Source organism: Convolutriloba macropyga, chromosome 11, assembly GCF_964194025.1.
Source record: "Convolutriloba macropyga chromosome 11, txConMacr16.3, whole genome shotgun sequence".
NCBI lineage: Eukaryota > Metazoa > Xenacoelomorpha > Acoela > Convolutidae > Convolutriloba > Convolutriloba macropyga.
Window position 1 is genome coordinate 1,007,012 of NC_134478.1, and position 14,761 is coordinate 1,021,772.

The 14,761-nt window shown below is 37.1% G+C and overlaps 2 protein-coding genes across 6 annotated transcripts in view; both read left to right on the top strand.

Annotated features, from left to right (window-relative positions):
• The window catches only part of LOC142349610 (spectrin beta chain, non-erythrocytic 1-like), a 69,214-nt gene extending 60,394 nt beyond the window's left edge, over window positions 1-8,820 (top strand). For all 3 annotated transcript variants that reach the window (XM_075401292.1, XM_075401294.1, XM_075401293.1), the window contains 3 exons: window positions 2,446-2,609; window positions 4,113-4,259; window positions 7,272-8,820. In XM_075401292.1, coding sequence (XP_075257407.1) covers window positions 2,446-2,609; window positions 4,113-4,259; window positions 7,272-7,421 — 461 coding nt within the window. In that variant the 3' untranslated portion in view covers window positions 7,422-8,820. The remainder of the gene's footprint in view (window positions 1-2,445; window positions 2,610-4,112; window positions 4,260-7,271) is intronic.
• A 3,911-nt stretch (window positions 8,821-12,731) lies between these two features.
• On the top strand, window positions 12,732-14,452 carry LOC142349767 (uncharacterized). Of its 3 annotated transcripts, none has more exons than XM_075401528.1 (3): window positions 12,732-12,952; window positions 13,702-13,883; window positions 14,347-14,452. In XM_075401528.1, the coding sequence occupies exons 1-3, from the start codon at window positions 12,771-12,773 to the stop codon at window positions 14,373-14,375; spliced, it is 393 nt and encodes a 130-aa protein (XP_075257643.1). In that variant the 5' UTR covers window positions 12,732-12,770; the 3' UTR covers window positions 14,376-14,452. The 3 variants fall into 3 exon arrangements, with proteins under 3 accessions (XP_075257643.1, XP_075257644.1, XP_075257645.1); XM_075401529.1 differs by having other exon boundaries at window positions 13,702-13,854; XM_075401530.1 differs by lacking the exon at window positions 14,347-14,452 and having other exon boundaries at window positions 13,712-13,826.
• Window positions 14,453-14,761: the final 309 nt, after the last annotated feature.

The window sequence follows — 14,761 nt, forward strand, 5'->3', positions numbered from 1 at the left end:
GATTCCTTTTTCTTTTATCTTGCGTTTCTCTTTCCTGTCTTTCAATTCTGTCTCTTTTCTCTCTTTCTTTTAACTCTTTCCTTTCTGTTCTTTTTTCCTTTCTTTTCTCATTTGTTTCTTTCTGCTCCCTCTTTCTCTTCTTTCTCTCCTTTCGCCTTTTCTCTCTCTCTCCTGTTTTTCTTAATACTTCTCTCTTGCTTTTCTCTTTTCTTGCTTTTCTGTCTTTTGTCTTTCTTTTCTGTCTTTCGTTTCCCAATTTATTTTCTCTCTTTTGCTTGTCTTTTTTTCTCTTTCTTTTCTGTCCTTTTTTTCTTTTCCCTCCTTTCTCTCTTGCTCTTTTTTTCATTTGTTTTTCTTTCTGTTTCATTTGTCTTTTTTGACATTTTCCTCTTTCGTCCACCCATCTTTTCTCTCTATTTTGTCTTTTTTTCGGTCATTTTTTCTCTCGTTTTATCTTGCTTTTCTCTTTTTCTTCCTTTCTTTTCTGTCTTTTCTCTTTCTTTTGTCTTTTCTGTCTTTCTTTTCTCTCTTTTTCTTCTGTTCTGTTTTGCTGCCCTTTTTCTTTTTTCTGTCTTTCCTTTGTCTTCTGTCTCGTTTCGCCCTTTCGTTTCTTTCTTTTCTCATTCCTTTCTGTCTTTTTCTTTTTTCTGTTTTTTCTCCCTCCATATCTTGTTTCTTCTTTTTTACGCTCCTTAAAAGTGCAGCATAACGTATTACATGCGTTACGCTACGACACCATGTAGAATTTCGTTATCTGTACAAGTGTTAGCGCTCCCTAATTATAAGGGTCAGCAAAGCCGAAAAAAGTTGAACACAAAATTGCTGGGACTTGGAGGTATTATACTAAACCAAACACATCGGTAACGTAACGTAATACCTATGGCTGTTGAACGAGGGGCATGTGTTCCAGCGCGAGGTGGTAGAAAAAAATGAATTTTAAAACTTCTATTTTTCAATTGATCTTGTTATACTTTTGCGGGCCTGCTAGTTTGTGTGATTTGAGCATGATCATACGTTACATACCTAATTCAACAATATGATTTGAATTTTGAACTACAAAATGTAGGTTTAAGTGGAATGATTTTCCTGTCAAATAAACTTTTATGTCTATTAAAGGTTCCAGTGGAAATTGATCTCTGCGGAGAGAATTTTAACAAGCCATATCTATTTATCGCTGAAAGTTTTATTCTGTTTGCAGTTGCAACTTCCAATATTTTGAATTAACTAAAACAGCTGTATAACATCGGTTATAAAATCCTCCTAAACCAATATATTTTCTGTTTTTTTATTTCGGCAGAACAGAAATTTGGTCTTGGCTTTCAGCAGATGCTAAAAAATTGGCAAAATTAATTTGTGCTTTCTGATCATATTTTCCAGATTTGTTTTCCCTTTACTCCCATTTATTTGCCGCATTGCTTGTAATGTTTAAATTGACCAAGTATTTTAATATTTTCTAGTTGCCAGACTTAGAACAGTACTTAGAATCCTAATAGAACGGATGTTTTGCATAGCTGGTGGTGACAGAATTAGTAGGCAAAGCATGCAGTCAGTCCAGCCTATCGAGCTAGATGTGAAACAGCACAGAGAGTTTGAAACTGCTGCTAGTAGTATGAGTCATAATGGTAATACATCACCTGGTAATTAAATATCTATCCTTTCTTGTAATCTATCTCAACTAAGCTTTTTTAATACGTACCATCTTTTGATAGTCTATCCATATACACATAGGAGCCCTTGAGCTTTTATTTCCTTGATATGCTGGCATCTGTTGGTTAATTTGGGGGTTTGCTTGTACCAATTTCAATCTGAAAACCGTTGGACAATTTTTGTTTCACTTTTGAAGCATTTAGTTGCAAATCTCGATGTCGAAGAGGAATAATTGAAAATGGGTTATATATTTGCACTTGATTTTGCAGCTACTTGTTTCATAGTGAAAGGCTTTGCGTTCTGTACCCTTCTGTAAATCTTCTATTCATGTACCTGTGGGCTTTTAGTTTTGACACTGCACAAATATAAACTATTTAGAACCTATTCTCCGTAGTTAGCAAAAAGTTATTTTCCTTAGATCACATGCTCATTAGCGTTTGGTCCTTCCAAACGTTATGGAATAGTCTTGAGATATTACCCTTAGCTAACAGACTCAACGGAGCAATTCTCAAAATTTTGAAAAAGAAAACACTTGAATGCTTTTGTGTTCTAGTGATCGAATAATAAACAAGCTATTTAGAGAACTACTTTTTGGTAAAAAAAATCTAAGTGCATTTGTTATTTTGGGCTTGGGGGAAAATTGCCATGGGGCGTTGATAATACAATGGTATAGCGTATCACCGAATCTTTAAATGCTGTGGTAGAAAGTTTTTATTTGCCTTTTGTAGATTACGATGTTATTTCAATTTTTTGGGAAAACTGTTGTGATATGATAGCTATTTGTGGGTGCGTTTTTAGCTCCAAAACCAGCGGATGACAGTGTGACTAAAGAGGGAGCTCTGCAGAAGAAGAAAGAGAATGATGAAGGTGGAGTGTCCTCCAAAGACAGAGGGTGGAAGGGAGTCTATGTTGTGCAGAAAGGCACTGCTCTCAACACATTCAAAGATCAGAAGACATTCAAGGTACCACCTCATTCATAGTATTAATAATGAATCGTTTCTGTGCCCTTATCATTTATTAATAGCCGCCCTCATCTATTCAACCGGCTATTATAGCGCTCCTATTTTTTTTTTACAATTCAAAGAATTTGAATTGTATTGGGGCGCTGTCTTTTTTTTTTTTAAGATCTGTTCACACATTTTCATGATTTTTGAAGTCAAATTGGAGTGGTGATTTTGGTCACGCCGAAACAGGAAATGGAGCGAAAAAGCGAGTGGTTTTGCGGCGTGAATTTTTTTCGCTCTAATTTTAAAGTAGAGTGAGAAAATGGTGTTTGAACAAAAATTCGATTTCTCGGTAGTGGTTTTTTGTTCACATGCGGCAATTCCACTCTGATTTTTACTGTTTTTTCGATTTTTTGGATCGGATTTTTTTCTAAATGGTTTTCCCAAGCCATTCACAGCTCATTCCAGGCCTAGTTTTTTGTTTGAATTGAATTTTCATTTCTCGCTAGTGGTTTTTTGTTCACATGCGGCATTTTGACATTGATTTTCTGTTTTTTTTTTCCTATTTTTTTATCTTATTTTTTTTAAAATGGTTTTCTCAATTCACTCATAGTCCATTCTTGGTCTAGTTTTTCTGTTTAGTCAATGAAAATTCTTTGAATTGTACGTCAGGACTTGTCCTGCTATGTTTTTTTACTTCGTCGAATAAAAAAATGTTTCGCTTTACCTCATTTTGCCGCCTTTTCAACATTTTGCGTGAAATCTTTTTGACTTCTCTAGGCTAGTTTCTCTCTTCTCTCATTCTGCTAAAAGTGATTTTGAACATCAGTTGCGCAGCAAAGCAATTCAAAATGAACAGGGTCATTATAAAAAATTGAAGTCAAAGTAGAAACGGGATAAACCCATAAAGCCCAATTTTAGATGCCCGCTATTTGAACGTCGTTCCTATAAGTCTTATTTACCATCTCTAATGCTTATTGTTATTGGTAGGAGCCCCTGTAGCCTCTCTCTAAGAAACAGAAGTATGTTCAACTACGAAATGCCTTCAAAATAAATCGGACTTAAAAAAATGTTTTTGTACAAAAATCTTTCTTTTTCAATATCTTCTGTTATTTCAATCCCAATCATGCTTATTGGAATCAACGGCGGCTATTTTCCGGCAATCTGCCGGGTATGTTTTCATTTCATCAATCCATTAAAAAAAGTATTAAATGAGAGCATCAGAGAGATCGCTTTTAGACCGTAAAGATCCGTTTTCAAACGTGTCATTCTGGAAGGGGAATCGTTTTCCTACTTCGGTTAATGTTTAATTCAGGGTGATGACGATAAGAGTATACAGAGGAAATGTACAAGTTAGAAACAGTTTGAGAGAGGCTATAGGATTATGCCAATCATGCAAACCTTTCAGTTACACTTTACATCTATTTGGGCAATGTTAACCGAATTTCGAAAAATTTATGCGATTTCTATAAAATTGTTAACTGTATCAATAAGTAAGATGTTATATCATGTGTTGTTTAGCAAAATGGGGCATCTCTCCCTGGACACGTAGCGATTGAGTTGACCACGTCCGAGTGTACGATTGCAAGTGACTACACGAAGAAGAAGAACGTCTTCAGAATCAGATCCGATAACGGAGCAGAGTGCCTCTTCATGGCAAAGGATGCGGTAAGGTTTCCGACTTTTTAAAGGTTTAAAGGTTTTTAGGACCTGAGAGAACTCAAAAATTTCGAGAAATGGAGCTAGCCATTTTCTGTTAACTGACGTTAAATTTAAAGGTTTTTAAAATTCGTCAGCGGAAAAATATCGGATAATATGAGATATTGGTCAGTATTGTTGGACACTTTTTTATTGTATGCCTACATTGTTGGACCGAAAAATCACGTGAATTTGTAAATTAACGTCTAATGAGATCAAACTATCAGTCATTTCCTGGCTAAGCTGTGTTGAATGAAATTTCATGCTTATTGCTCTTTGAACAAAATTTGAAGCAATTATTGTAAATGTGACGGTCTTTTTATGCAAAATTTTTGCTTGATCATTTTTGCGCTTTGTTCTGGAACATTCTGTGACTTTTCAGGAGAAATTTTCAAGCTTCACTTCATTTTGAGAGCGGTTTCAATTTCTCGCTTTCTGAAATTAAGTTTGTTCTAATGTAAAAGTGATTGTTGGCGTTTGAGTAGTAGAGTGGTTGTAGACTAATTGTAGAGATGTCTATCCTGGAGGTCGTGGGTTCGAACCTCTATCAGGATAGAGTTGTTTCAGGGTTGCGAGATCTTTTTTGTTTTTGCACCCTTGTAGCCGAGTTTTTTTAATAACAGTTTTGATTGGCGATGGGGAATTATTGAATTGTTGAAGCGGATTAAGTGAACCCAATCTTCTGATTGACATGGGCACTTTTTGTTTTCGAAAAAAATGATTTCTGCCCTGTGCCTTGTCACATTGAAAAAAAATTATATTACTTTGTTGATTTTTTTAAAGTTGTAGTGTAGCCAATAGATTTCACGAATTTGCTGCAATTTGTTTGGAATAATTTCAATAAATTAATTTCCCCTTATTTAAAGTTCTAATTGTTCCTCGTTAGATAATCGTAAATTTAACGGAACTCATGCTGTTTTCAATGATTCATATTGGGTGTCCTTGAAGCGAAATGAAGGCTATCTTTAGTCTCATCGTGGTTTTGCGAATTCGTTGTTCTTTTATTGTTGTGACCATTTGATCACGAGCCAAGAAGTCAATGCGACTCTCTAATTGATTTCGACTCCTCTGCAGTTGAGTGTGTGTGTGTGCGAAAATTATTTTTTCTCTTTGATGTGAATTTTATGTCTATCGTGAGAAAAATTATTCAGTCTTACGTCATTCAAGAAAATGACTGTGTTCATTTACCTTAGCGCAATTGAGAATGTAAACACGTATTGAAATTGAATAGAGGTAAACTGAACTAGATTAAAACGTTCTATTACTTAAAAGACATCGTTTTGTTTTTAATTTTTGTTATAAAATTAAGGATATTTGAAATCAGATTTTTCAAGTTCCCTTTTTGTTCATATTGATTGTCTGTGGTTCCAGTTTTTTTTTAAGCTAAAGGTCTCAACTGTCGATTTCGAGTTAATTGTTTGATTATCTGGCATCTTTGTGTTGCCGTGTTTCAGTGTTTTTAATCAAATTGTTTCAGTGACTGCGATTCCTTGTTTTTAATTGCTCTCAAACGAAGTTTGTAGCAATTATATTAGTCCTGTCGGTCTTTTTTTTATGCGATTTTTCGCTTGACCAATTTTTCGTCTGACGCTTTTGACTTTTCGTCCTCAAAAACGGGATAAACAGGTAGCGCCCAGCGGGCATTATGTGCTCTTAGAGCCTTTCAGGTCTGTTTCAGCTCAAACTGTCTTGGAGACTTATACTTATACTTATGGTGTGAGGGGCGGTTCTTAGAGGTTGACACCACACCCCCCCTTTGTTGACCCCCCACCCCCGCTATTGGCTCCACCCCCCCCCCTCCACCGCGCTTTTGCCCCCCCCCCCCACCCAGTGCTGCCCCCATCAGCCCCCGGTGCACCCCCCCCCCGTGGCTAGCTACTGACCAAGCCAACCGCTCGCCGGTCGTTTGAGAGCAATTCGCCCGACGTTAGTCGGTTATGTTCTAATGATTTGTAGCGCTTTTTAGTGGACATTTTCTTTTAGTGGTTTTAATTCAACATGGTAGCGCGTTTTAATGGTGGATTATTTACTTTATTGGAGGCTGTAATATGTAGTTACCTGTTTTATTGACTTCGACAACGCTGGTTTATTTTCCAAAATATTTGAATTTTATCAAATTTATTCAAAGCTCATTGGCAAGTTCGTTACTCTATAACTCATTGATTTTCATTCCGGTTGTGTGAACGGTTATTTAGCATTTAGTTGGACTCAGGTTTGTGATTTCAGTTTTTCATGTTTTTGTGAAGCGCCAAATGCTTTGCTGCCTTTAAAAAACTTCCTGTTGGAAGCGTAGTTAGGCCTTTAATGCATAAAATTCTGCCAATTGTTTTTCAGGACTTGTCCTTAGAATGTTTTGCAATTGAAATCAGCTTTGTACCTATGAGTTTAGTAATGTTCTTGAACGATGTTTTGAGCGATTGTTGTTAACAATTATTGAATCTTTTGTAATGAAAAATTTTTGCTTGACGGTTTTCACGCTTTTGTTCTTCCGGTTTCACTTCTGATGTAATTTTTTCACGCTTGAATTCTGTAGTCTTGTGTGATCTAATTTGCTCTTATTCAGAAGTTAAGTCTATTGCTAAAACAAAAGCGATTTTAAGGTAGGAATTTAGAAGGTCATGATGGGCGTCTGGGTATTAGAATCCAACTGAAACTGCACGTCGAATTAGAACACTTTTTGACACTGAGAAAAAAATAGAAAAGATTCGGTCAATTTGCTTTTTTCTTTTTCGGTTCAATCCCGATGTGCATCAAGCGCGTCAGCGGCGGCTATTTTTCGGCAATCTGCCGGCTATGTTTTCTGTTGCCGCTTTTTCTGTTTTTTTCATGATATTTTTCTCGACTGGTTGCGTTTTGCTCAAGCGCTGTATTCAAAGAGGAGCATATCTTTGTACAAAAATTTGTAGAATCGGTAGTCATGATCAGAAATGATGTCCAAAACAACAAACCGATAGGACCTTGGTTGGCATGACTCTGTTTTAGAACGACATGAATTCTTGGGTGCAAAGCATTAACACAGTCTGCCCCACTCGGGAGAGTGCAACCTTCCCTCGATCTGCGGGTGGAGATGCCGGGGACAGTGGGAAGAAGGGCAAGGACAAAAGAGCATCCACACTCAAACCCAAGAAATAAACCGATCATGCTTCAACTCACGTGAATTTACACATCTACCAGACAGACAGTCGAGTTAGAATGTTCTAGAATATAATTAATCACGTGTCGAATTTCAAAACAAAAAACTTCATTTCACAAAAAGCGTTTAGATATATTTTTGTTTGCGCTGTTTATTCAATGCTAAGCTGAGACAAGACAAAAAGAGCGTCCATGCGAGATTTGCCTGCATATTAATAAGAACATATTAATTACTTACGAGAAGATATAGATTTATTTAAAACCACTAGTACTACTTTGAAAGCTTTTAACTGTTTTTCCTGTTCATTTAATGCCTGTTATGAGTATGACATACATGCAAGGTGTTAGGTGTCGTCTGATTATTCACGGGCTCATTTTTAAGTTCAATATAACCTCGGCTGATAATGATAATGATGGTGGAAATTAAGATTGTCATTATTAATTGTGAAATACTATCATGATTTAACTTGCTATGTTTAGTGTCCTTAAAAGCAGCGTGATAAATCCTAATTTATAGCACCCAAAATATTTCTCCCTTAATGCTTGAAAATTCCTTAGAAATCGCAAAAAATATTCTATTTGTTCAAAATATATTCCGTGGCTGCTGCATTATAAGTTGATTGATTAAATTTTTTAAACGGAGCTGACGGAATATATTGGTTGATTTTTCTGAATTTGTAATTTTTGTAATCTTGAATTAATTTTGTGCTGTTGTACAACACTGGGAAGTATACTACTATTGTTATTAATATTCACTGCTTTGCTTTGATGGTTTAACTGTGGAAGAGACATGTGAATTTGGAAAGATAGGTCAGAGTTTCATTTTCGATTGTTCGAGCGAAATTTTATTTTGCCCAATTGCATTGACGAGTCGTGAAAAAAACCATTTCCAATTTCGCTGGAAGCTGAGCTGTATTTGGTTGTTGACTGGAACAGTTGCTAACTTGACTAATTACATAAATTTTATTAATTTTTACACGTCTTTGCATGTAGCTTTATATTACTACTGTCGGAATTAGTGTTGCTTTTAAGAAAAAATAAAGAATAAGCTCTATTTTCAGACGGTGTATTGAAATAATTGTCAAGTTTGTTGAGAAGCTTAGATATCTGCAAATGGAAGCCTAGATCCTGCTCTGAAAATGGACGATTAAGATTGTATTTCACTTTGTGCTACTGTTTAAGTTGGTGTTGTGGTTTAATTAAGAATGAATGAGTATTAAAATAATTAGCTGGGTTTAAATTGCGGAAAAGTTCCATCTAATTCAGCCCAGATAGAAGACAATTTGTTTGCTGATGATCAATGGATGTCTGAATTACTTATTGCTATTATTCAGCTGAGGTTTATCATTCAAATAATTACTTGTACATTTTCATTTCAAATTAAATTTTGATACTTTAACTTATTTTTCAGAAAATTCAAGTCTGGTTTTAAACTCCAGATGTCATTGTCAGATTGTTCAACGTTCAATAGCTGTATGAGATGCAGCATTATCATTCGTAGTGTAGCTTGATTATGCCTAACAGAGAGGTTATGTTGACCACGACATCCCTCGATCACGATCTCCCGCTGGTCGGTAGGACCAACTGCAATTTTGTAGTCGCCATATTGAACGTGAAGATCAAAAGAACGCAATTGTTTCTCAATTGACTTTATGGCTTTGAAGGGATTGGTGCATAATGAATCTTGGCAATACGTAATATAGCACACCCGAATGAAAGGATCGTCACTACTTTTAAAAAACAGCGGATACCTGTAATGGTACTATGATGACTGCGGTCTTCTAAGAGGAAAACATACATTTAGTAGAAATTGATTGTTTAGTGAAAAGGAATTGGGTACTGAATGTGTATCTGATGCGTTTTATTCAATTAGCCACGGAAGCAGAAGATAGTACCCCTAATGTACTATATCGGCATCGCCAAGTTCAATATTAGAGAGTTACTGGACGCTTCGAGTCTCCAGGGACAGGTGACAGGGGATTTTTAATGACCAATCGTTATTGACGATCGGCAACTACATTTTTTAGCATTAACTTGAGAATTGTCGATTGCTCTCAAACGAAGACTAAAGAAATTGCTGTAAAATTGCCCTATTTAAGGTAAAATTTTTGCTTGATCGTTTTGTACCACATTCGTTCGATTAAATTTCTCCCGTGAATTTTCCAGGCTTAACTTCCGATTTTTGAGTGATTTGAGCTGCCCGCGTTCAGAAACTAATGCTGTTGCTAAATAGCGATTGAGAGCTGACCGTATAACCCGCATAACGTGGTGGTTAATGTCTCCAACTATCACCAACTTGTACGAGAGTGCGAACACATTTCAAGTCAGTGTTTAATCCATAAGGTTTTCTCTAGCCTATGCCCCTCTTCTAAATTATTTGCCTCGCCAGTCGTTCGAGAGGACCAGTGGAAATTTGAAAACTGGAAATTGTCGAAATTAGAGCCTCGAATATGGCGCATTCTCATGTTACTTTCATTTGCGTAAGAGTTATATCTTTCTGAACTTAGCAATGAACTGTTAGGTCAGCTTTCATCATTATACGATACAGAAAAATACGGAAACAATGAAATTTGAAGAAGAAAAAGGGGAAGAGACAGATCGAATGAAATTATGTTCACCTTGGCGACTAGACCGCTTGTCCTGGTGCTATAGTTCCAATTGGTGACTTCTAAATCAAGATCTGTTATGAATTCAATTGAAGCTGTAGTTCGGTTTTTAAAAATTCTGTGACAACCCAAAATTAGTTTGCAGAAAGCAAAACTGAAGATTTGTTTAAAGGCTTAAGGAAGTACTGGAATCACAACTAAAGAACTTTTCAAGACTTGACTATGGGTTAAAATGAACAAAATTATACCTATACAAAATGAAAAAATATTTTTGGGCTAAAAACTATGACTTGTAAACAAAATTACCTATCTTTATGTACCTGACGATAGGAGGAGTACCTGACATGTGTCTGTTTTGTCCGCTTAAGCTTTTTATGCCCCCAATTATAATTTACGTATTCACTCCAAAATAGTCTTTTTGAGCGGACGACAAAAATTATCAGCACCATAGACAATGAAATGCAGCTGAAAAAATTTATTGAAAATGCTAATGTTTGGAGCAAGGAGGTTCAAAAATATGCAATTTTCCAGATATAATTGTTTTTGGCCCAGCCTTTGTTTTTACGCCCCCAGTTGCAAATGTGTTGTTATATAGCACGTTACCATGGAAAAAATAGCCCGTGTGCGTGGGGGGGGGGGGGGTAAAAGATATAAGCCCAATAAGCGGGGGGTGAACCAGAATAGGTCCAATTTTCCTAAAAGAAAACAAAACAAGCACATTTTGCTTCTTCCCACCAATGAAACCGTCTCACAGGGAAGACACTTCAAAAACCTGGGCATATTTTTTCCAGAAAATTTATTGTGGGGTTTACCTTTTTTGTAAAACAACAAGCAGAAGATAACCCCACGATAAATTTTTTGAAAAGTATATGTCCCGGTCTTTGAAATGTCTTCCCTGTGAGATGGTTTTGGTAGGAAGAAGCAAAAAGAAATCAGAATTTTGCACATCTAAAGAGATCAATTCCAAGTGGAACAAAAAAGTTGGTAAAATGCAATCTATTCAAAAGTGACATGATATCGGTCTTGTTTTATGGATCAAACATTTGGTTTGCCAGTAAAAACATCGCAAGGTAAATGGAAAAGCCTCAGAAAAAAAATTAAAATGGATACAAGGAAGCAGTCATTTTACTGATGAAGAATACAATTATTGTGTTCGAGCAGTAAATTTATTTCCAATTTCATACCAACTTGTTTTCATGGATCTCGTAGTTTTAAACAAAATTTTAAATAAATTGACAAGTAAATTTCCCATTCGAGGAAACTAATTTTGCCGAATGAGAAATGGATATCCCAAAACACGCTCTAACGAGAATTTTTTTTGTAATCAGACGATTACATAATAATATTTTTGTGATCAAACGAATGTAATCGTCAGCGTTGCCGATGTAATATTTTCTACCGAAATACAAGCTTCAACAATTCGTTTTCATTAGCGCTTGATTTTCCTGATTTAAGTTCACATTTATGTCCTCCCAAATTCAAAAAAAAGTGAAAGAATATCTATTTGATTTTGCTAAGAAGAAATTAAAGTACGAATCATACCATAATGAGAAATGTGAGAGAAATCAATTTCAAGCCTTGTTAGTGACTTACTTAGCTTGGTGAAACCAAGCTTAGTGAAATTTCGGGTCTTTTTTTTCCGTTTGTGCCCCCAGCTTAGCGGGCGCATATTATTTGCACCCCCCCGACGCACGTGTCATTTTTTTATGTAATGATTTACTATATAATGGCACGTGCTCTGTAACTGAGGGCTTATAACTGGGGGGGGGGCACTAACGGAAAAGATCTGAAATTTCTTATTACTATTATATTATAATATTGTTATATAGCACGCACGTTACTATATAAAAAATAGCGCGTGCGCTTGGTTACGTTAACTTATTTGCCCACTAAGATGGGGGTGGACATTGAGGAGGGAACAGAAATAGAGCCCAACAGAGAACAGGGATCTTTGTGAACACTTTTTCTCACCAATGGTGTTAGATAAACTGGGTCACCATGAGAATGACATGTTTAGCCATCTTGACTGTATTTTGGGATCTATTCTGTCCCCCCCCCCCCCCCCAGCTTAGTAAGCATAATTTTTTATGACCCCCAGGCACACGTGCTATTTTCTTACATAGTAACGTGCTATATAACAACATATAGATTGTAACTGGGGGTAAAAAAATGGGGGGGGGGGCGAAAGAGAGTAGATCCGTATTTTGTGTTGGATTTGATATTTTCACTTGTATACTTCAAGATAAATGCAATGGATCAAACTTCTACGCGTATCTTTCTTCAAAGGTATATGGGATCTTTTCCGTTTGTGCCCCCCCCCCCCCCCCCCCCAGTACGTTATGCGCCCCCCCAGTTACAGAGCTCGTGTCATTCTATAATAAACCATTATGTAAAAATAATGCACGTGCGTCTGGGGGGTGCAAATAATATGCGCCCACTAAGCTGGGGGGGGCACAAACGGAAAAGATCCGATATATGGAATTGAGGCTGCTGTGTTCTTTTTTACCCCTAGTTGCAGAATACGTTCAATTACATATAGTGATAACTCATTATGTTTCTACAGCTCGTGCACTCTGGGGCTACAAATAATATACTCAAATTAATCTGGGAGTACAAACGGAAAATGCAACCTTTTCGATCAAATATATAGTATCGAGACCAGTTGGATCAAAATAATCGAAAGATTAAGTAATCAGAATTCTGCACGTGCTGAATATCGAATTTGATAATATCAAAATTGGAAATGTCCACACCAGGCAATGCTGTAGTTGGGACTGCAACTGGTGGTGATAGTGTGGTCTTGTCGATAATTAAGTACGGAGAGCCCAAATGTGTGTCCAGTGGAACAGCACCCGCAGCCAGGTCCTCCCTCTTCACCCACCCACGCGAACTAGATGACCCCTCCAGTCACCCACTGGCCCGCAGGCAAGGCTGGCTCTACCTATTGCTCTCACTTCATTCACTACTCCAGAGAAAAATTGGATCTATTTTGTTTCACACCTCAATTCACACCTCAATCATTTCACCCCGATTTTAATCTCTATAAACTGGCCTAAATAGAATTGATTGAGGCTTAATTATCCTCAATTATAAGAAGCTTAAAATCGGGTTGAAACAATATGGGGTTAAATAATTGAGGGGGTAAATGATATAGGGGTTAATAAATTGCGGTTAAAGAATAGGGGGTTAAAAGAATAGGAGTGAAAAAAACAGGACATCTGTCAAACATACCATAAGGGGGCGGATATAACTTTGTGAGGGGGGGGGGGCTTTAATGGGAAAGACACGTTAAAATATCACGTGCATGAGTGGAGCGTAAACATTGGATATGTTTTGGCCACCTATACGGACATAAAGAGTAGCCATAAATGGCGTGGGGGCAGATAGGGAAAAATTATCCGACCTACTCCATTGTTGCCCCCCAACCCCAGTGCAACAACCAGCTTTAAACACACAAGGGGTTGGCACAAACTGAAAAGATCTTGGAATTCTATTCTGTTTCGGCCCCCCAGCTTAGTGAGCATAATTTTTTTATGACCTCCAGGCGCACGTGCTGTTTTCTTACATAGTAACGTGCTATATAACAACATATAATTTGTAAATGGGAGTCATAAAAACCCTTGGGGGGGGGGGGCAGAATATATCCAAAATATTAGTGAGTGAGAGTTATACAGGATGACGAAGCACGGGATTCCACGTGAGTTTGGGAGACGTCCCTCTGAGAAGAAGTCGCCCAGGAGACACTCGGAGATTGTGCCGACTGAGTGGGAGTTGCTGGCTCACCTGAACGAGATCTGTCCTCCCAAGGAGTGGACCGAGAACTCACGGTTAGTTCCCCCTTATAATCATGCAATATGTAAGTCTTGAGTTTAAAATCTAAAATCTAAGTTTTGAAAATCCTGTGAGCCATCGTCTTCGAAATATATTTCGGAACTATAAGCAAATTTGGCCTATTATAAAAGATTTTTTAGGTCACTCGTCGCGATAAGTATTTTTGGGTCTTTCCCATTAGGGGTCAGATAATCTTAGTGGTCAGACTAGTGATCAGATAATCTATAGCCCTCCCCCCTCCATAATAACCCCAGCTTAGTGGTCAGATAATCTGTAGCCCCCCAGCATGGTAAAAACCATAATGGGGGCTATAATATCATGGGGGGCTATAATGCGAAAGACCCCTATGCTTTGCGTAGTTAAACCAAAATTCTAACCACCCTAGCCGTTACTGTGAAATCAGATTTTTTCACTAACTTTTGGTGCATTTGCATCTTTCCATGACGTCGGTTACTAGAAGATGCTGTTTTTTGTTCTGTTTATTCCAGGTAATACTGTGGACAGGCACCGGCAGTAGTGGATAAAACAAGGATACCAACCAACAGCAAAATTTGTCCCTTTCTCCAAACGCTAATCGCGCATGTCGAATCGGGCCAAATTTTACTGCTTGTTGGTATCCTTGTTTTATCCTTGTACTACATATTACCTTTATATTCACTCAAAATCTATCATTTCTTGTCTCACTTAGTGCAAACCACTAGTGTCGAGTTAAGCTGGTAATTAACCGTTATCAGAGGGATAGTTCGGGTTCTATCCCCACTGACTCCAGTGTACGTCCCCAGATACTAGTATAAAATTAGTGAGACCGTGTAAAAAGCACGTAAAACCAACTTGCGAAAAAACTAGCTTAACTATTTTATAATTTTTTAAAAATTTTGCTAATATTTTGTGAATCACTCTTTA